The sequence below is a fragment of the Pseudophryne corroboree genome, chromosome 6 (genome assembly GCF_028390025.1).
Source record: "Pseudophryne corroboree isolate aPseCor3 chromosome 6, aPseCor3.hap2, whole genome shotgun sequence".
Taxonomy (NCBI): domain Eukaryota; kingdom Metazoa; phylum Chordata; class Amphibia; order Anura; family Myobatrachidae; genus Pseudophryne; species Pseudophryne corroboree.
In genome coordinates this window covers 441,949,203-441,970,624 of record NC_086449.1, presented here as the reverse complement: position 1 = coordinate 441,970,624, position 21,422 = coordinate 441,949,203, and the positions used below count along the sequence as shown (strand labels likewise).

The following is a 21,422-nucleotide window of genomic DNA, read 5'->3' as shown; positions in this document are numbered from 1 at the left end:
TAGCCTCCTGCTTTTTATCAGCAGGCTCTTTCAAAGTGGCTGTATTCTAAGACGGCAGTGCCACCTTTTGACAAACGTGTGAGCGCCTTATCCACCCTAGGGGATATCTCCCAACGTGACCTATCCTCTGGCGGGAAAGGGTACGCCATCAGTAACTTTTTAGAAATGACCAGTTTCTTATCGGGGGAACCCACGCTTCTTCACACACTTCATTCACTCATCTGATGGGGGAACAAAACACTGTCTGCTTTTTCTCCCCAAACATAAAACCCCTTTTTATGTGGTACCTGGGTTAATGTCAGAAATGTGTAACACATTTTTCATTGCCGAGATCATGCAACGGATGTTCCTAGTGGATTGTGTATATGTCTCAACCTCGTCGACACTGGAGTCAGACTCCGTGTCGACATCTGTGTCTGCCATCTGAGGTAGCGGGCGATTTTGAGCCCCTGATGGCCTTTGAGACGCCTGGGCAGGCGCGGGCTGAGAAGCCGGCTGTCCCACAGCTGTTACGTCATCCAGCCTTTTATGTAAGGAGTTGACACTGTCGGTTAATACCTTCCACCTATCCATCCACTCTGGTGTCTGCCCCACAGGGGGCGACATCACATTTATCGGCATCTGCTCCGCCTCCACATAAGCCTCCTCATCAACCATGTCGACACAGCCGTACCGACACACCGCACACACACAGGGAATGCTCTGACTGAGGACAGGACCCCACAAAGTCCTTTGGGGAGACAGAGAGAGAGTATGCCAGCACACACCAGAGCGCTATATAATGCAGGGATTCACACTACCCACAGTGATTTTTCCCTTATAGCTGCTATAATACACAGATTTGCGCCTAAATTTAGTGCCCCCCTCTCTTTTTAACCCTTTGAGCCTGAAAACTACAGGGGAGAGCCTGGGGAGCTGTCTTCCAGCTGCACTGTGAAGAGAAAATGGCGCCAGTGTGCTGAGGGAGATAGCCCCGCCCCTTTTTCGGCGGACTTTCTCCCGCTTTTTTATGGATCCTGGCAGGGGTATTTTACACATATATAGCTTCTAGGACTATATATTGTGTTTATTTTGCCAGACAAGGTGTTAATATTGCTGCTCAGGGCGCCCCCCCCCCAGCGCCCTGCACCCATCAGTGACCGGAGTGTGAAGTGTGCATGAGGAGCAATGGCGCACAGCTGCAGTGCTGTGCGCTACCTTGTTGAAGACCGAAGTCTTCTGCCGCCGATTTTCAGGACCATCTTCTTGCTTCTGGCTCTGTAAGGGGGACGGCGGCGCAGCTCCGGGACCGGACGATCGAGGTCGGGTCCTGTGTTCGATCCCTCTGGAGCTAATGGTGTCCAGTAGCCTAAGAAGCCCAAGCTAGCTGCAAGCAGGTAGGTTCGCTTCTTCTCCCCTTAGTCCCTCGTAGCAGTGAGTCTGTTGCCAGCAGATCTCACTGAAAATAAAAAACCTAACAAATACTTTCTTTTCTAGGAGCTCAGGAGAGCCCCTAGTGTGCATCCAGCTCAGCCGGGCACAAGATTCTAACTGAGGTCTGGAGGAGGGTCATGGAGGGAGGAGCCAGTGCACACCAGGTAGTCCTAAAGCTTTCTTTAGTTGTGCCCAGTCTCCTGCGGAGCCGCTATTCCCCATGGTCCTTACGGAGTCCCAGCATCCACTTAGGACGTCAGAGAAAGACATATCGGTGAAACATCGGGAAAAATCGGGAAAAACTTTTTTCGCAACCGATGTTTTACCGGGTCTAATACGATATCCCCCATTGTATGTTTAGTAATAAAGCAGTTGATGGTGGTCCTGTCTGTATATACCGCATTTCTGCACTGTACATATGATAGATGACCCCTGTACACCAGGCAGTCTCTAAACTTCAATGAAAACTTTGTTAGGTCTAGAAAAGGCAAATACATGCCAGTGTTTTCAAAACAACAAAAAAATCAAGTTCTTACCACTCGGGATGAAGTGTTGCTCACTTTTTTTTTATTTGTAACAACTACATTCTTAGTTTGCAATATACCATATTTTAAACACAATTTTCATGCAAGAAAACATTAGATTTGCTCTACCAGATAACTGACCCTCTAATGGGAGGGACAGGGGAGGAGGGGACATATTTTAAATAATTGTATCCTTTGTAATTTTTTCTTTTTAAATCCGATATATTTGTGTCTTCAATTTACTTCCATTAAGCTTGACGCATATAGCCAATATGACAATACAAAGTCAGTTTACTTCCATATTGCCTCACTTACCACCAGCAATCTCTTATACAGCCACATGCATTGTAAAAGCTGAAATACCGCCGTATGTCCTCTCATGCCACGTTGTAGCAAAAAAATGCCTACAGATGCCCTGTATAATGGGTGTAGTACGGTATGCCGGCGCTCGGGCTCCCGGCGACCAGCATACCGGCGCCGGGAGCCCGACCACCGGCATACCGACAGCGTGGCGAGCGCTAAGGAGCCCCTTGCGGGCTCGCCACGCTGCGGGCGCGGTGGCGCGCCACACTATTTTGTTCTCCCTCCAAGGGGGTCGTGGACCCCCACGAGGGAGAATAGCTGTCGGTATGCGGGTGTCGGATTCCGGCGCCGGTATAATGTGCGCCGGGATCCCGACATTCGGCATACTGAAGACCACCCCTGTATAATCTATGGAAGCATATCATGTTATGTAGTTCTCTGATCACAGAGACTGTACACTGGGGCAGATGTGATAACCAAAAAGAGTGATGTCATTTATACACTTGTTCCTTAAATATGTTCTAAATAATATTTCTATATGTTATATATGTAATATATGCTGGGGAAAGTTACAGTAGGGGTTTCAGGTTCTTTTTTTAGGCACTTTAGCAGTAAAAACATGTTCTCTTCTCCTTCCTTTTTCTCAGGAGAGCACTGTGAAGTGAGCTCGCGGTCTGGTCGCTGCGTCCCTGGCGTCTGCAAGAATGGAGGCACCTGCATCAACCTGCTTATTGGTGGATTTAAGTGCAAATGTCCCCCAGGAGAGTATGAGAATCCATACTGTGAAATGACCACTAGAAGTTTTCCTCCACAGTCCTTCATTACATTCAAAGGCTTAAGACAGCGCTTCCATTTCACCGTCTCGCTTATGTAAGTTTACAGTACGCACTAAATGTCTGCACATCCTGGAAATTGGAATTAAATAGATGACTAAAAAACTTCCAAGATTTTCCATTTAATATCTCTTAATATAATATTCTCCTATAAAGTCCACCTAGTGACATGGCTAAATCAGCACATCTTTTATTTTATATACCTTTTTCCTGACGCAGCCTGCATTTGTGTTGTTGCAGATTGTGACATCAGTATATGTTTCATTTAGTATTTCTGTTATATATTTGCTAATGTCATTTTGTGAAGGAACAGATCTTAACTTAATTAACTGTTCTTTGATAAATGAGGAACACAGCTGCCGAGGGTTAATTTACACAGCTCTAGACTGCCAAATACTATATTAGAGTATACATTTGTTTTCAGATCAATTTTTTTTTTATTATGTTAAAAACTACATTTCTCATACGTCCTAGAGGATGCTGGGGACTCCGTAAGGACCATGGGGTATAGACGGGATACGCAGGAGACATGGGCACACTATAAGACTTTGAATGGGTGTGGACTGGCTCCTCCCTCTATGTCCCTCCTCCAGACCTCAGTTAGATTCTGTGCCCAGGAGCGACTGGACACACACTAGGGGAGCTCTACTGAGTTTCTCTAAAATACTTTATTGTTAGGTTTTTTATTTTCAGGGAGACCTGCTGGCTACAGGCTCCCTGCATCGTGGGACTGAGGGGAGAGAAGTCAGACCTACTTCTTCTTAGTTCAAGGGCTCTGCTTCTTAGGCTACTGGACACCATTAGCTCCAGAGGGTTCGATCACTTGGTTCGCCTAGCTGCTTGTTCCCGGAGCCGCGCCGTCACCTCCCTCACAGAAGCCAGAAGAAAGAAGCCGGGTGAGTATATAGAAGAAAGAAGACTTCAGTGACGGCAGAAGACATCAGTAACGGAGGTACTGCGCAGCGGTCGTGCTGCGCTCCATTCTCCCACACACCAACGGCACTCACTGGGTGCAGGGCGCTGGGGGAAAGCGCCCTGGGCAGCAAGTTACTGATGGTCTCTAAACTGGCATAAGACGCATATTCGGTGCCCGGGCACCGTGTACCATACCCCCGCCAGTGTAAAGCAGCGGTCGCGCTGCGCGCCATTGCTCCCACACCGACAGCTTTACAAGGGTGCAGGGCGCAGGGGAGGGCGCCCTTGGCAGCAGTATATACCTTTTTTGAGGGTGGCAATGCATGTATACAGTGTGTAGACACTGTATAGGGACCCCCGCCAGCATAAAAGAAGCTATATTAATAGCGGCCTGAAGCGTGCCAAAAATGGGCGGGGCTTAGCCCTCACAACACGATTCAGCGCCATTTTTCTCCATGTCCCCGCCATAGCAATGAAAACAAGGCAAACGTGGGGGGGGGGGCACAGTGTTTAGTACTATATAGACGACAATATAACACTATTTTAGATAAATGGGCTTGTAATCTGTGTGTTGTGCATATATCTCTGTGTGTTCCTTGTCAAATATACCCACTATAGCTTTTTAGTCGACATATGTCGACAGGCGTGAGTGCTCTGTCACAAACAGTTATGGGGATCACTGTCGGCATCGCCGACACCTGTTGGTACTTAATTCAGTAGATGCAGTGTCAGCAGGTCGGTTGTAGTTTGCTTGTCAAACGTAAGCACAGTAGGGGAGACACAGTGGTATGTGGGTGACCCTGTCGGCACCAATTGTTATTACTGAGTGTAAATTAACATGCTGTAACTGCCTTATACCTGTATTTATATATATTTAAATGTATATGTATGGTACGGTTCCTTGGGCCTGTAGCTCGAGCACAGATATGGTAGTATGTGTGGGGGAGTGTTATTAAAATTATATATGTATACTTCCCTCGGACCTCTCGGGGTCGCCAGAAGGTTATTTTGCCTGATTACTACTCCCTGTTGTTGACGAATACTAGGTTTTCTGTCGACCATAAGGTTTCCTGTTAGATCCACAACTGGGGTTTTCAGTACATGGTCATACACATTCAGAACACATTAATGTCACTAGGGACCCTACGGTTCCGGACAATCCGCTTATATGTATGTTTATTGTGACAAGAACACTGGGATAGTGTTTGAGGGCAGGTATATTTGTCCCAGGTTCTTGTCTTACATGTTTTAGAAAATGTTAACTTCTAGGAAAAATGCTTTTTGTTTTGTCTGAACCTTTTCAGTTTGCTGTAAAAGCTGGGTAAAGGCTCTGAGAGAGAGATAAGGCGAGTTCTAGACATTGGGCCCAGTTCGGGTCTTTGGCCTCACAGAGGGCTAATCAGGGTTTCAGCTGTGTAAGAGTGATATAGTGCTTCTAACCTGATTAGTATGGGCAGACTGCCTAGGAAGGCTGCAGGATCTGTGTGTGAGAGACACGCTTTCTGATGCAAGTAAGCTATACAGTATGTACTGAAGAACTCTGTGTTTTGTTTAGTGACAGTTAGGAACATCTTATGTTTAGTTAGTGCCGGACAGGCAAGGTATTTTTATTTTGGGGTTTGTTTTATTTTCTGTTTCAATAAAACTGTCCGGGGTCAGTTGTACCAGAAACTGGACTTGTGTTGTTCCTCAAACTGCTGCGTGCTGCCATATTCCCCAGGAAAAGGCACCTTGCACCCCTACAGTGTTACAACTTGGTGGAGAATGCGAGCAGGCCGTTCTGCGCATAAGTGAAAGCAGCAGCTTTGTGAGGCCTGCAGAAAACGGTGGTTTATGCAGATACAGCCCAGTGTGAAGTTACTGAGACTCACCCCTGAGGGTTTGATATATGTCCTGGGTGAAAGCAGCTGCAAAGCCGCCTGAAAAATCTGTTGACATGGAGGATCTGCTTAAAGCCTTGCTGCAAGCTACAGCGGCTCAGCAGGAGGCCAACCGACAGCAGCAGGTGGCAATGGAGGAAAATTGGAGACTACAGCAGGAGGCCAACAGACAGCAGCAGGTGGCAATGGAGGAAAATATAAGACAGCAGCAGGTGGCAATGGAGGAAAATAAGAGACAACAGCAGGCAGTTGTTGATGAACTTTACAGGCAACAGCGTCAGGATAGAGAGGCCTTAGCAGAAGTGGTGCAGAGACTTGCAGCTCGGGTTGGAGATGTGGCCGTCAGTGCTCCAACCAGCTCTAGTTCTATACGAGCCAGTCACTTCCTGCAGAAAATGACAGAGGCTGATGATGTGGAGGCCTATCTGACCACGTTTGAAAGGACTGCCGAGCGTGAGAACTGGCCGAAAGCACAGTGGGCCAGTCTGCTGGCACCTTTCCTGTCAGGTGAGCCCCAAAAAGCTTACTTTGATTTAAGCCCTGCTGAGGCTCGGGACTATGATAAACTAAAGACTATGATCCTGACCAGCCTGGGAGTCACGCTGTCAGTACGAGCACAACGGGTGCACCGTTGGCTGTACGCCATGGAGAAGCCTCCGCGCTCCCAGATGCACGACCTTATTCAGCTAACAAAAAAAATGGCTGCAGCCAGAGACATTAACTGGTCCCCAGATGGTGGAAAGAGTCGTCATGGACCGCTACTTGAGATCTTTGCCCATGGTCCTGCGCAAGTGGGTGAGCCATGGAAACCCGGGTACTGCTGACCAATTAGTGGACATGGTAGAGAGGTATTTGGCAGCAGAGGAACTACTGATGACCACCCAGCAACCCATAGATCCTCGACAGCGCCCTTCAGTAAAGACTGGTAAGACTGTTCCGTGGGAAAACGTTGCTGGGCGGTTAAGAGAACGCAAGGCTGGAGAGACTGTAAACACTGGCCCTGGAAACAGGCCAATGGGGCTAGAACGGTCTATGCTGCCCAAATGGGTTGATAATCGTGTGGTTAAATGTTTTAGGTGTGGTATGCCAGGTCATGTTATTGCCAATTGCCCAGTCACGCAAGAACCCATGCAATGTGATGCTGCCTTTGAATGTCGCAGAATGTCTTTCTTTGCTAGGTTAGCCTGTACTGTGGTACCTTCACCTGAGCTGGAAAAACAAATGTGTGATGTGTTCTTAGAAGGTAACCGGGTAGAGGCCTTGCTAGATTCAGGAAGTTTAGTTACCCTCGTGAAAGCTGGGTTAGTGAACCCCTTAAAGGTCCAGCAAATACCTATTGGGGTAACTTGCATACATGGGGATACCCAATATTATGCCACTGCTGAGGTGAATATAGAAACTTGTTGTGGGTCAGCAATGGTTAAAGTGGGACTGGTCCCTACCTTGGTGCATGAGGCCATAATAGGGAGGGATTTTCCTCATTTTTGGAAACTGTGGGAATCACGGTTATCAACAGATGTGAGAAGTAAAAAGCCAGTTGATGATAATACCGGTGATTTTATGGATGTACGTGGGTCTTCGGAACTTTCTGGCCCTTTGCCTTTTGCTAGTTTGGCTGGGGAAGTGACAGATGGGGAGTCCAGTGAGGACCCTCTTGCCGGGAACAGAGACATAGTAGTTAGAACTGAAAGCGTGCCTGACCTGGAGGTAAAGAAGGATCTGTTTGCGTCTGAACAGTTAAAGGATCCTACCTTAATAAAGGCTAGAGAGAATGTTAAGATTGTTAATGGGGAACCTGTGGTACCAGGTGACAGGGTTACGTATCCCCACATGGCCATCTGTAATGAGCTCTTGTACCACATTGTCAAAAGGGGTGAGGATGTGGTGGAACAGCTGGTAGTTCCCCAGCCTTATCGGAGAACGGTACTAGATTTAGCTCATAGTCACGTTACCGCAGGACATTTAGGGGCAGAAAAAACCACTGAAAGAGTTTTACAAAGGTTCTTTTGGCCAGGGGTTTATAAAGAAGTGTCTGAATATTGTTCTTCCTGTCCTGAATGCCAGTATCATGCCCCTAGACCCCATTTCAGGAGCCCACTAGTTCCCATGCCTATTATAGAGGTCCCGTTTGACAGAATAGCCATGGATCTCGTGGGGCCCTTGTTAAAGTCTGCTCGGGGCCATCAGTATATCCTGGTAATTATGGACTATGCCACTCGATATCCTGAGGCTGTCCCTTTACGCACTATCACAACCAAGGCGATAGCTAGGGAGCTGGTGCAGGTATTTAGTAGAGTGGGAATACCAAAAGAAATTTTGACTGACCAAGGTACTCCATTTATGTCAAGGATCATGAAAGAATTGTGCAAGTTATTTAAGGTCACTCACCTCAGGACGTCCATCTACCATCCCCAAACTGACGGGTTGGTGGAAAGGTTTAATAAAACATTAAAAAGTATGTTAAAAAAGGTTGTTGAGAGAGATGGGAAAAACTGGGATTGTTTGTTGCCCTACTTGTTAATGGCCATCAGAGAAGTTCCTCAGTCCTCTACGGGGTTTTCTCCATTTGATTTGTTGTATGGTAGACACCCCAGAGGGCTGTTGGATGTTGCCAAAGAGACGTGGGAAGGACAGCCCACTCCTTATAGAAGCGTTATTGAGCATGTAACACAAATGCAGGATAGGATTGCAGCCGTGGTACCTGTTGTCAGAGAGCACATGGAACAGGCCCAAAGTGCTCAACAGAGGGTCTATAACCGGAGTGCCAAGATACGGGAATTTGCTCCTGGAGATAGAGTTCTTGTTTTGGTACCCACTGTGGAAAGCAAATTCCTAGCTAAATGGCAGGGTCCATTTGAGATTAGGGAAAAAGTGAATGAGGTTAATTACAAAGTATACCAGCCGGGAAAGAGAAAACCCGAACAGATCTACCATGTTAACTTAATCAAACCCTGGAAAGATAGGTTGTCTCTGTCAGCGGAGCCTTGCCCTTCGGTGTCTTCACCCCGGTTGCTTCCCGCAGTGAAGGTGTCAGAGACATTATCAGCTGATCAGAACAATCAGGTTAAAGAATTTCTCATCCAAAATAGGGAGGTATTTTCAGAGCTGCCTGGCCGAACGACCATAATAAAACATGACATTGTCACAGAACCAGGGGTCAGGGTTCATTTAAAGCCATATAGGATTCCTGAAGCTCAGCGAGAAGCTATTTCTAAGGAAGTTAAAACCATGTTAGAACTTGGAGTCATAGAGGAGTCTAACAGTGAGTGGTCCAGTCCCATAGTGCTCATCCCGAAGCCCGACGGTAGCATACGCTTCTGTAATGACTTTCGTAAGTTAAATGAGGTGTCCAAGTTTGACGCATACCCCATGCCCCGTGTGGATGAGCTTGTAGAAAGGCTGGGAACAGCCAGGTTTCTCACCACATTGGACCTGACCAAAGGTTACTGGCAAATACCTTTATCTGATAGCGCCAAAGAAAAAACAGCCTTTTCGGTTCCGGAGGGGCTGTACCAGTATAAGATGTTACCCTTTGGGTTGCATGGGGCTCCAGCAACCTTTCAACGGGCGATGGATAAAATTTTGAGGCCCCATAGAAAATATGCAGCTGCCTATTTGGATGATGTGGTAATTCACAGTACAGACTGGGGGTCACATTTGGTTAAAGTACAAGCAGTACTGGACTCAATCAGAGAGGCAGGGTTAACTGCTAACCCAAAGAAGTGCTGCCTCGCAATGGAGGAGGTCAAATACTTGGGCTTCACCATAGGCAGAGGTCTGATTAGGCCCCAATTGAATAAAGTTGATGCTATTCAAAACTGGCCTCGTCCAGTGAATAAAAAACAGGTAAGGGCTTTTTTGGGAATTACTGGGTACTATAGACGGTTTATTCCTAATTTTGCGACCACAGCGGTGCCGTTGTCAGACCTTACCAAAGGGAAGCAGTCAAATGTGGTGAAATGGAACCCTGATGCAGAAAAGGCGTTCCAAGCGTTAAAAGTGGCTTTGTGTTCACAACCGGTGTTGATAACACCAGATTTTTCAAAAGAATTTGTGGTACAGACAGATGCCTCAGAGGTAGGGATAGGTGCTGTGCTGTCCCAAACCAGAGATGGGGACGAACACCCTATCATTTATTTGAGTAGGAAACTCAATGAGCATGAAAAAAGGTATGCCATTGTGGAAAAGGAGGCTTTGGCCATTAAGTGGGCACTAGATACCTTGAGATATTACCTCTTGGGTAGACAATTCAGACTAGTGACAGACCATGCCCCTTTAAAATGGATGTATGTAAATAGAGGCAAGAATGCTCGTCTAACTAGATGGTTTCTAGCGTTGCAGGACTTTAAGTTTACTGTCGAACATAGACCGGGAACACAATTGGCCAACGCAGATGCATTGTCTCGCATCTTCTGTTTGGGGGCTACAAGTGTTCCGGCCCCTAGGTCGAAACAGGGGAGGGGGATATGTGACAAGAACACTGGGATAGTGTTTGAGGGCAGGTATATTTGTCCCAGGTTCTTGTCTTACATGTTTTAGAAAATGTTAACTTCTAGGAAAAATGCTTTTTGTTTTGTCTGAACCTTTTCAGTTTGCTGTAAAAGCTGGGTAAAGGCTCTGAGAGAGAGATAAGGCGAGTTCTAGACATTGGGCCCAGTTCGGGTCTTTGGCCTCACAGAGGGCTAATCAGGGTTTCAGCTGTGTAAGAGTGATATAGTGCTTCTAACCTGATTAGTATGGGCAGACTGCCTGGGAAGGCTGCAGGATCTGTGTGTGAGAGACACGCTTTCTGATGCAAGTAAGCTATACAGTATGTACCGAAGAACTCTGTGTTTTGTTTAGTGACAGTTAGGAACATCTTATGTTTAGTTAGTGCCGGACAGGCAAGGTATTTTTATTTTGGGGTTTGTTTTATTTTCTGTTTCAATAAAACTGGCCGGGGTCAGTTGTACCAGAAACTGGACTTGTGTTGTTCCTCAAACTGCTGCGTGCTGCCATATTCCCCAGGAAAAGGCACCTTGCACCCCTACAGTGTTACATTATATATATATATATATATGTAGCAGTATTACCCGGCACTCCTGGTCCTATGATTTTCAAATTGCCTGGGTGCCCTCCACATCGATGTAAACAGACAGTCAGAAATAAATGGCGTCACTCCAGGTTTTTTAGTCGTCAAAAATGTGTATTTAAAAAAATTAACACAGTGCCAACGTTTGTGGACATGAAACATCAACTCAAAGATTTAAAATATATGATTATCGATCATGTTCCACTGAGTCTAAGAGGGGGAGACAGGAACGGGAAGCTACTGAACTTGGAAGCACGATGGATATTCAAGCTAAACACGATACAACCGAATGGACTCTTGATTATAGTCTCTATGTGACTTCCACACACAGCCAAATCTCTTCCAGGATTTATTCTGTGAGACCTATTGAGGAAGTTGCATCATTTATATCTCTGTGATTGTCAAACCAGCCACATAATTCTTGAGTTTTACGTTAGTCAACATTTGAATCAGAAATAGTCTTGATTATAAGAGTTGGACACCACACTTTAGCAGTTTGCAAAAACGCCGACATATGGTTGTCAGCATTCCTAAGAGACTATAATCAAGAGTTTTCTCAGGCGGCTCTATAAGGAACTATGTTTAATTAGTTTTAAGGCAGTGTATACAAAACACCATTATTTAACAGATTATATATCCAAAAAGGAATATCATTTAAGCTCCAGCCAGGAGCCCGAATATAAGAGCTCCATCCATTAAATCCTGATAAAGGAGATTTTGATTAATCTTTATTTGAGGTCACGATCTTTCACATAAATTCATCGAGAGCAAATTAGCCTTTTCCCTATATGCGTTACCCCTGATGAAGTCGATAAGACGAAACGTGTTGGGTTTGTCAGTCAGAAAATCGCACCCCAGTTTGTGAAGATACTCCCTTCGAGCTCGCACCTAGTAAAAGGTCCCCAGATTTAAACATCCTCCAGTCTACATTCCGATGAAATAAACGCTGGAAGAATTGTTTAATTACATTCCACTTTTAGCGCACTTGGGAATTTGTGTTTCTTTCTGTATGTTTTTGAGGTCTCCCAACAAAGATCTCTCCCGGTGTGTCGCTCCTGAGTTGGCGCAAGACAAAGTTACTACTGTGTTTATATATATATATATATATATATATATATATATATATATATATATATAGGATATGTGTGTATTTGTGTATTACATTATGATTTATAATGAATGCTGAAGTAAAAGTATTCTCATGTGCTGGTCGCTCTGTTGATAAAGCTCTAGGTCGGCCGGGACGAGCAGATCCTCACAAGGAGTCCGAATGTTTATTCTTTTCCCGCTGCGGATAGAATACTGTGAAAGTCGACTCCTGGTCAACACGGGCCCTGTCACAAAGGATCGTACACAGGAAGCTAAGTGATGTTTTATTTCTATGCTTTGGAATTATTTGCATTACATGCACATGGGGGAGTGTTTATAATCGGAAAGGCATCCGATAGTATTACCCTAAAGAGAGAGGGGATGTTTCTTATGTTGAGTCTTCTCTATAACATGGCGGCAGGCTGCCGTGCGACTGCACAAGAAATGCTGAGGCTGACTCCGAGAGATACTGGAGTGTTTCCCTGGGATGGTGTACCGCTGTGTGGGGAGGCCTCAGTTCAGTCAATCTCGGCGGATACCACTGGTAAGTCTAACTTTGTGAGTTAGATTCCCTCACAACTATTGGTGACGCATTCTGTTGTAGGATGCAGTCATTTTAACCAGTTTGATACCGTTCTTTTTTCCCTTTCGGTGCAGATTGTGGAGGGTGGAAAGGTAAGAGTTCTGCAGCCTTGTTAGATTCGCAGAAGCGGATGTCGTTTTCTGTTTCTACCACATCCACCGCAGGTCGCTGGGTCTATATGGCTGGAGCCCACTTCGGTGGGAACTCGTCTACTACTCTTCAGTCAGTCCAGGAATGGACTTGGACCTGTGAGTTAATAATGGAATCTAAAGGGGGACATGCTGGAGTTTACAGATGATTCCCCTCACTGATTTTTTGAATAGATCTTACCGATTCCCCTCTGGAAGGGGAGGTAGTACGCGACGCCATACCAGAGTTGCGTCAGGTTGAGGACATTGCCCTGCTGTCCCTGTAAAAAACAAAAAACAAAACAAAAACAAAGATTTCTACTTACGAAGGGAGCTTCAGCACGTAAAGGTAGAAAAGGAGTTAAATGCGTTTTTCTACGCATTCAGCATACCTGGGTTGATATCCAGGATTGTCTTTGCCATTTCACCCGAGTGATGGCAGAATGATGGGTTTCTTTCAATAGTAAGAGCCATTGTTATTCTGTACTGAGACGCTCTCCTGATTAAGGTGAGGTCAAGAGGTTCAAGTGGTGCAAATCGTTGTTTCTCTCTGACTGTTCTTCAACACAGGAAATGGCTGTTGTTCCCAATGATGCAGATGTCGGAGGTGGGTATCAGAGTAGATACTGTACGGTGGAGGTTTTGTGTTTTCCTGTGGAAAGAGGTCTGAGGATCCAGAGTCGGATCGAATTTGCAGTGACAATCCATAAATATGTTCCGTTGATGAAGAAGTTGGTGCGGCCTAAGAGGCTTTTCGGTGAGCAGGTCAACTGCCAGAGTGGTTTTCACGGGGCCAGTTGGAAATGTGGTCTGGGTCTCACCTGCACATGCGCCAGAATATAATCCTAATGGCCAGGATATCGCTCCTGTTGTGTCTGCTCAGTTCTCACCTCCTAGAGGGACGAAGGTTAGGAATCCAGGTGGAGATCCTGGTGTCCATGCATGCAGGTCTCCGAGACTGGGGAGCAGTCCTAGCAAGGGAAGGATTTCCAGAGGAAAAGGTCAAGCTGGGAAGCTTGTCTGCAATACATTTTCTTGAATTCAGAGCTATTTTCAGCGAACATAGGCTTAGTGATCTGCCCGTATTAATGCTGTCGGACGACTTGGCAGCAGTGGTGTAAGTAAGCTGCTATGGCGGAACAAGGAGCAAAGCGGCAATGGCAGATGCCGTAAAAGTTTTCGGCTGGGTGGAAAGACTGGTAACTGCTATATTAGCAGTCTTTGTTCCGGATGTGAACGACGGAGAAATAGATTCCTCTGCAGATGTGATCTCTATCCGGGAGAAATGCTGTCGTCATAGAGAAGTTTCACTGAAGCGAAAAGTCTTTGAGGAGTACCTCAATTGGACAGGTTGGCGTCTCGCCTCAACGAGAGATCTCAGGGATATTGTTCCAGGTCAGGGGACACTCAGGCTATAGCAGTGGACATCCTCGGGACACCTTGGGTGTTTTCAGTCGGTCTATGTGTCCCCACCGTTTTCACTCTTCTGAAGGTGATAACCGTAAGACGAACAAAGGTTCAGGCGGTCCTCATTGTTCCGGTCTGAACATGGAGGGCTTGGTATCCAGTTCTTCAAGATTTCCTCGCAGAAGATCCCTGGCCTCTTCCTCTACATGAGGAACTGTTACAGTAAGATCCAGGCGTGTATCAAGACTTACCGCGGCTGCGTTTGACGGCGTGTCGGTTGAACGCCATATCCTAGCCATCAAGGGTATTCCCAGTGAAGTCATTTCCACTTTTCTTCAGGCTAGAACAGAAGTAACGGCAATGCCTTACCACCGTGTTTGGAGAAAATATGTGTCTTGGTGTGAATCCAAGAAGGTTACTGCGGAAGCTTCAGCTGGGTCGTTCTTCTCCAGGCAGGCCTAAAGTTAGGCTCCGTTCAAGTGCGGTTTTGGTCTTATAAATTTTCTTTCAAGAAAGAATTGGCGTCTTTCCGGAAGTTCGGACCTTCGTGGAAGGAGTACTGCACATCCAACCTCCATTTGTGCCCTCATTAGCACCGTGTGACCTTGACACGGGGTTGAGTTTCTTGTGTCACAATGATTGGAACCTTTATGAAAGGTTGTGTTAAAAATTCTCTCTTGGAGAGTGGTCATGCTTTTGGCTTTAGCGTCCGCAAGGCGGGTGTCGGAAGTAGTCGCTGGGTCTCACAGGAGCCCCTGTTTGATCATCCAGGTGGAAAGAGCGAAATTGAGAACTCGGATAATAGTTTTGCTAAAAGTGGTTTAGGTGTTTCGCAGAAACCAGCCTATTTTGATGCCTGTGGTTACTTAAGCATTGGCTGATTCAAGGTTTCTCGATGTAGTCAGGGCTTTGAATATTTATGTCGCCAATTTGGCTCAGATTGGGGAAACAGAGGCTCTATTTGTCCGGTATGCTTCCAGCGTGATTGGGGCGCTTGCGTCTCTGCAGTCGGTTACACGCTAGATCTGTGATCCGATTCAGCGGGCTTGTTCTACGGCTGGATTGCCGTTACCGAATTCGGTGGTGACCCATTCTACTAGGAAGGGGGGCTTTTCTTGGGCGGATGCCCAAAGAGTCTCGGCGGTTTAACTTTGCCGAGCGGATACTTGGTCGGGTTCAAACACTTTTGCTAAGCTCTACAAGTTTGATACCCTGGCTGATGGGAACCTCATGTTGCTCAATCGGTGCTGCAGAGTCGTCCGCACTCTCCCGCCCGGTCTGGAGCTTTGGTATAAAATCCATGGTCCTTTACGGAGTCTCCAGCATCCTCTAGGACGTATGAGAAAATAGGATTTTAATACCTACCTGTAAATCCTTTTCTCTTAGTCCGTAGAGGATGCTGGGTGCCCGTCCCAGTGCGTACTGTGTCTGCAGTTATTGCTTACGGTTACACTCTTGTGGTGTTTCTTTTCTGTTAGGCTGTTGCTGACGTTGTGCATGCCATGGCAGGCGGTGTCTTATTATTGGTTGTGTTGACACACAGGTTGTGTTACATATTCTCTCAGCATGTGGCTGTGTATTTTTCATGCCGTTGGCTGGTATTCTATTGAATGCCACGTTCTGCGGTATGTTCGTGGTGTGAGCTGGTATGACACTCACCGTGTTTAATCAATAAATTATTTCCTCAAAATGTCCGTCTACCTGGGCAGTTTTCTAACTGAGGTCTGGAGGAGGGGCATAGAGGGAGGAGCCAGTTCACACCCATTCAAAGTCGTATAGTGTGCCTATGTCTCCTGCGGATCCTGTCTATACCCCACGGTCCTTACGGAGTCCCCAGCATCCTCTACAGACTAAGAGAAAATGATTTACCGGTAGGTATTAAAATCCTTTTTTTAGCATGTACTGTGAATGATGCTGTGTTTTACCCCTTTGTTTATGGGTACATTGTAATTTATTGCTAGTGATAGGCATCTAATGCCTCAAAATAATAAATGAATCAGCTGACTTACTAAGTACAGTATTATATACATTGGGGGGAGTGCACTTCTTTTGGGAGCCGCTATAATTAATGGGCACCTGGCAAAGCAATTCAATTGTCTTGTGCGCCCATTAATTATCATGCTTGTCACGCCCAAATAGATGGGGTTTGGCCGCTTATATCGGCTAAACCCATCTTAAGTCCTGGTTATGGTGCCCAAACCACAGACTTTTCACACATTTCTTCTTGACTGCTCAGGAGGCTGCGAGAAGAAATGTGTGTGTGCCCCCCTCCTCTGTGCTACGCGCACCTGAACAGAGCAACAATTGAATTGTTCGGTCGGGCACCATCTAATGGCAGTCATGGGGAAAACAACGGAATCACCCGTGTGTTAATAATCATAATAATAATGTTTAATAATGGAGAAGTAATAAAGCAGTGATAAGTGGAAGGTGATAACATACTAGCCCATCATTACGGGTTTGAAAAATGACAGGAGCTGATTGGCTGGTGCATTATTACCTTCCACTTATCACTGCTTTGTCCAGGCTTAATACATGTGCCCCACGGTGCTTTCAAATTGCCTTTACAACACAAATACAAAATAAGCTTAACAGGGGCTATTGGTCAGAATGCTTTAGAAATTCTGCAACCCTGATGTTGATGTTTGCATGTGCAACTCCGATACATGTTCTAGTATTAAGTATTGAAAAGACTAGAAACTTTGCTGCAGGAGTGTTATAGCAAATAAGCAGCCAGTGTGGAGTGGGTTTCTGTGCACCAATGGGCTGCTTCCATTATACAGTATGTATGCAGTAATTATACTCCTTCTGCATGGTCTGTGGCTGCATGCTATACGTAGCTGCCGGTGGAAGCAGCTTGATGCTGTATCTTCTTGAATATACCTCTGGCACACATGATAACAAGGGACTCAAGCACAGTGCCAGAGTTTATGCTATCTTCTGTGCTGGTGCCTTATTCAAAAAGACATGGCTGGAGAGATGTGGCTGCCAGAAGCCTGGTAAACTTCTGGGGGAAGGGCATGCATGGGCGGCCCCCCCTTGATTCATGGAACTGTATATATTAGATATGCCGCTGCTATGCCGGTTGTTTATATACACATTCACTGCCTTTATTTAAAGTACCGGACAGAAATAGACAAAGTAACTCTGTATTTGTGGCACACAGTGTTGCATTAGATAAAAATGCCTAGTTCTGCTGCTGGATTTCAGTGTGGCACTTGGGGCCTAGTGAAATGAGCTTAGTTATTCAAGAAAGAAAGTCTGAAATATTTCTTATATGGCCATCTTTACGAACTTCTACAAACAATTCATCTCTTATGTAGGATTTATGGTAACCATTACTTTACACTTACTGTGTGGTAATAAATGTCTGTGTTTATCAAACTAGCTTACTTTATTTTTTGTTATGGGACAATTTAAGAACCTTTACGGTGTCATTAAGTATAAAGAACATGTGGGACTTTGTATTTTAGGTTCGCTACCAGGGAGAGGAATGCGCTGATACTTTACAATGGCAGATTTAATGAAAAACATGACTTCATTGCATTAGAAATCATCGAGGAGCAGATCCAGCTAACCTTCTCAGCAGGTGGGTTACACATTCATCTAATTGTATCTAAATATTATTTTGAAATGTTGCAGTGAGTTGCAGAAAAACATCAATAAAAGCATATCAAATACTAATACTATACTAATACAGGACAGTTTAAAACCCACTGGAGTTATCTACCACTGGTACTTCAGATGCATATCTTCTGAGGGGTGGTAGTCCAGACTGTATATCCCTCTCCTGATCGTATGCTTTTTTTTACCATTATCCTCTGTGTTTCTAGTGGCCTAAATTTATCAGCACATGTTTTGTTGATTTACATTTTGTGTTGAAATAAATCTGTGCCCATCTGTTTATCTGCACTACTGGGTCTCATCCTGCTTATAAGGTGTATATATGGAGATTAAGCGGGTTATTCAGGTTTGTTAGGTAACCAAAAAAGTTAGCAATTGGCAAAAACCATGTTGCACTGTAGGTGGGGCAGATGTATCATGCGCAGAGAGATATATAGATTTTAATGGGTTATATTGATTCTGTGCATGGTAAATAATGGCTGCTTTATTTCTACACTGCAGTTTAGATTTCAGTTTGAACACACCCCACCCAAATCTAAATCTCTCTGCACATGTTACATATGCCCCACCTGCAGTGCACATGGTTTTGCCCAATTGCTTACTTTTTTGCTAACAAACCTGAATAAGGCCCTTACGCCACTCTATGCTTTATATAGATAGGTGGAGGATGTCGTTCACTAGTGATTACTTGTCTTCGGATTTAAACACACGTGAGATGTATACTTTTTCTGTTGGAACATATTACACTATTTTAGCTTCTCTTCTTCTGTTTAATGTATCTCAACACTGTTTGAGGAGTCAACAACAGTGGAGTCTCCCCTTGGGAAAAGATTTACGGATTTAGTTTCTCTTCACAATTATTGAGGCTGTTTTCTACCACATATATGTATTGTTGATACACAACCTGTAATTTGTGGACATTGCAACCAGTTTATATATGCACATGGTTTATATTGAGCACAATTAGTGACTGTGTTTCCCTTTTCTTTGTTTACACATCAGAACAATGTGTTCCCCGCTGGCCGACAGGCTGACATATCGTGCTGCTCATACACACTGCACGATGATGGCGCAATTACTATAGCATTTTACAGAATATTGTGTACGATACGCGGGAGCACGCAAACGGGCGTGTACACTGTTTGATCGGTCTGATATGTCTTTATGATTTGGCTGGAAACAATTCACAAGAATGCCAATTCTATTGTGCTCATCATCTAAACTATAATAATCTATATGTTTAGATAAATTACAATTATTTATGTTTACCTACCAAACCAATGTAGTTAAAAGATGACAGAAACTAATAATGTCATTTTGGATGCAGTTAGGCAAAGGAAATAAAATATATAAAACATCTGTTCTCTCCTGACCCTCTTATCTAGTTGTGTACACAATATGCAGACCATTACGACATGCACGCACATACCTCTATCATAGTCTGCAGCTGACGTTTGATATCAAACGCTCTGTAATTACGGCTTTAGAATGGCGGGACCCTGAGTGTAATTTTTCTAAAGGGACCTATGAGGGCAATTACCTGTGCTAGCAGAATAAAAGAAAAATGTGTGTGTGTTTTATTGTAAATCTTTTTTACATTATCTCACATTTTTAACCCGTTAAACAACTGCTTAGCAAGTACAGTACTGTAATTCATAGGCGGATCCGGGAGGGGGGGTTCACTCGGGCCCGTGACCCCCCCTTCCCCCTCCGGTCCTTTCTGACTTCTTTTTTTTTTTTCTTCAAAAGGAGATCAGCAGCAGCACTATTGCTATGTCTGTCAGTCAGATTTGATAAAAGAGCCGGCAGGCACTAGGACCCATCGCGGCTCTAACAGCAAGTCCGTGTGGTACCCAATGGGGAGGCTAGAGCTGCAACTCCAGCCTCCCCCTGCTCACACCGCAACCTACCTCCCCCACTGCCAGCCGGCCAGAGTCCAGCCCAGGCGCAGGGTTCAAATTCCAGCATCGAGTAAGACTGTTACTTATGACTGCGCAGAAGGCTTCATTAGCCCTTATTGCATCGCACAATAATCCCAGCGCTTCCTCCTCCACTTCCTTTACCACCATGCTAGGTGCAGTCACACTCAGCTCAGCTTTGAGAAGGCGGTCTGTGTGATTGTGACAGGGCTGTCCTGCAGATGTCTTATGCTGCTTGTTGGAGATCCAGCTGGCTGCTTCTGCTAATCAAAGATGGGCAGTTCGTGTCCTGCAGTCTGAGTCTCACTGCAGTGCCCAAAACAAGGTATGCTGCACCTGCCACCACCAACTAAAAACTATAATAATTATATTGTGCTGGGGTGCCTTCCAGGCTCTCATACCTAATGTAACAGGCCCAATCAGCCTTTTCATCAGGGTGAAACATTGGCTGTAGGAGAGCATCCTGGTTTATTGCCAATCATTACCTGATGGCGTATTCTGTGAGGCCACACCCCCTGTGATACTACACCCCTTATCTAGGAGCACGCGTGTCTTAGGGGCATGTAAATATAACTATTATCGTTCCCCTATCATGGTGCCCCCCCCCCCCCCCCCCCCTTCATTTTCTTCTGTATCCGCCCCTGCTGTAATTATCCCAAAGCATCATTTATGGCAGGGGGTTGGAGACTTTGTAAAATTAATCATCTAATCAAGTTAGTGACTAATATTTAGACTAACACTCTTTGCAAATAATGCTACATACATCTTATATATATACAGCTTGCATTATATGTGGATTTTTTTAATGGAAAAAACCCCCCAGTAAAATCTGAATTTCTTTCATGTACAATACCATTTGTATTTCTGTTATACTGATTGTATTGCTTTTTGTCTTAATATTTACACAGATTTTGTATTACATGCCATTCCACTATAGCATGTAATTGCATACAACATCATTGTGAAAGTTATAATTACGGTGCTTGTGTTCTCACATACGCTGTTACAAACATCCCACCGCTGCATGTCGTGGCAAAAAGACGTGCATTTAATATATATTTTGAGCAAATTTCCTGTGGTGCTTTATAATATACCAATCTACAAGGCTGCTGGATGTTTTGTTCTTCGTCAATTAGTAGAGCTTAACTTGGCTTTATTTAATTTCTCACAAAAAAGTGCTGCCATGTTGTATTAAAGTCTTGCCTCATTCTTTATGGGCGGTTTTACATGTAGGAGCATGTGTCTGGTTTTACTAGACCTTAGGGATAATATGACACAATTATTTATCTATTGCTGGTAGCAGATTCATTTATTGGCATGTCGAGTCTGAACCAGGACTCCCAGTGTCTTCCTGGAATTAGAAGCTTGTTACCCTAAAGGGTGTGTGCGAATCAGTTTGGCTACATTGTTACAGGATCCTGTAGTTGATACAAGTCACTTCTTCAGTGGTTGGGTGTTTGTGTGGGAGGTGCACAGGCATAACTTGAAAGTGCTGGATACAAACTTGTATGAGGTGGAAAACTGGGTGGAGGAAGGTGAATGATTATGACAGACAAACTTGGATACATTGGGAATGATTATAAAACCATGCAGAACCGTATCCACGTTTATTTTCCATCATTTTTATTACACAACGTTTTGCTGAGCAGCTAGTAATCACTGTAGTGTTTGGCAGTCTGATTGTAGGATTTTAGTTTCCTTTGTGATAGAGTATAACTGATCAACATAGGTTT

At 44.9% G+C, this 21,422-nt stretch overlaps 1 protein-coding gene across 4 annotated transcripts in view; it reads left to right on the top strand.

Moving 5' to 3' along the window:
• The window catches only part of CELSR1 (cadherin EGF LAG seven-pass G-type receptor 1), a 318,308-nt gene that overhangs the window by 170,351 nt on the left and 126,535 nt on the right, over positions 1-21,422 (top strand). For all 4 annotated transcript variants that reach the window (XM_063927112.1, XM_063927111.1, XM_063927109.1 and 1 more), the window contains exons 3-4: positions 2,888-3,110; positions 17,620-17,735. In XM_063927112.1, coding sequence (XP_063783182.1) covers positions 2,888-3,110; positions 17,620-17,735 — 339 coding nt within the window. The remainder of the gene's footprint in view (positions 1-2,887; positions 3,111-17,619; positions 17,736-21,422) is intronic.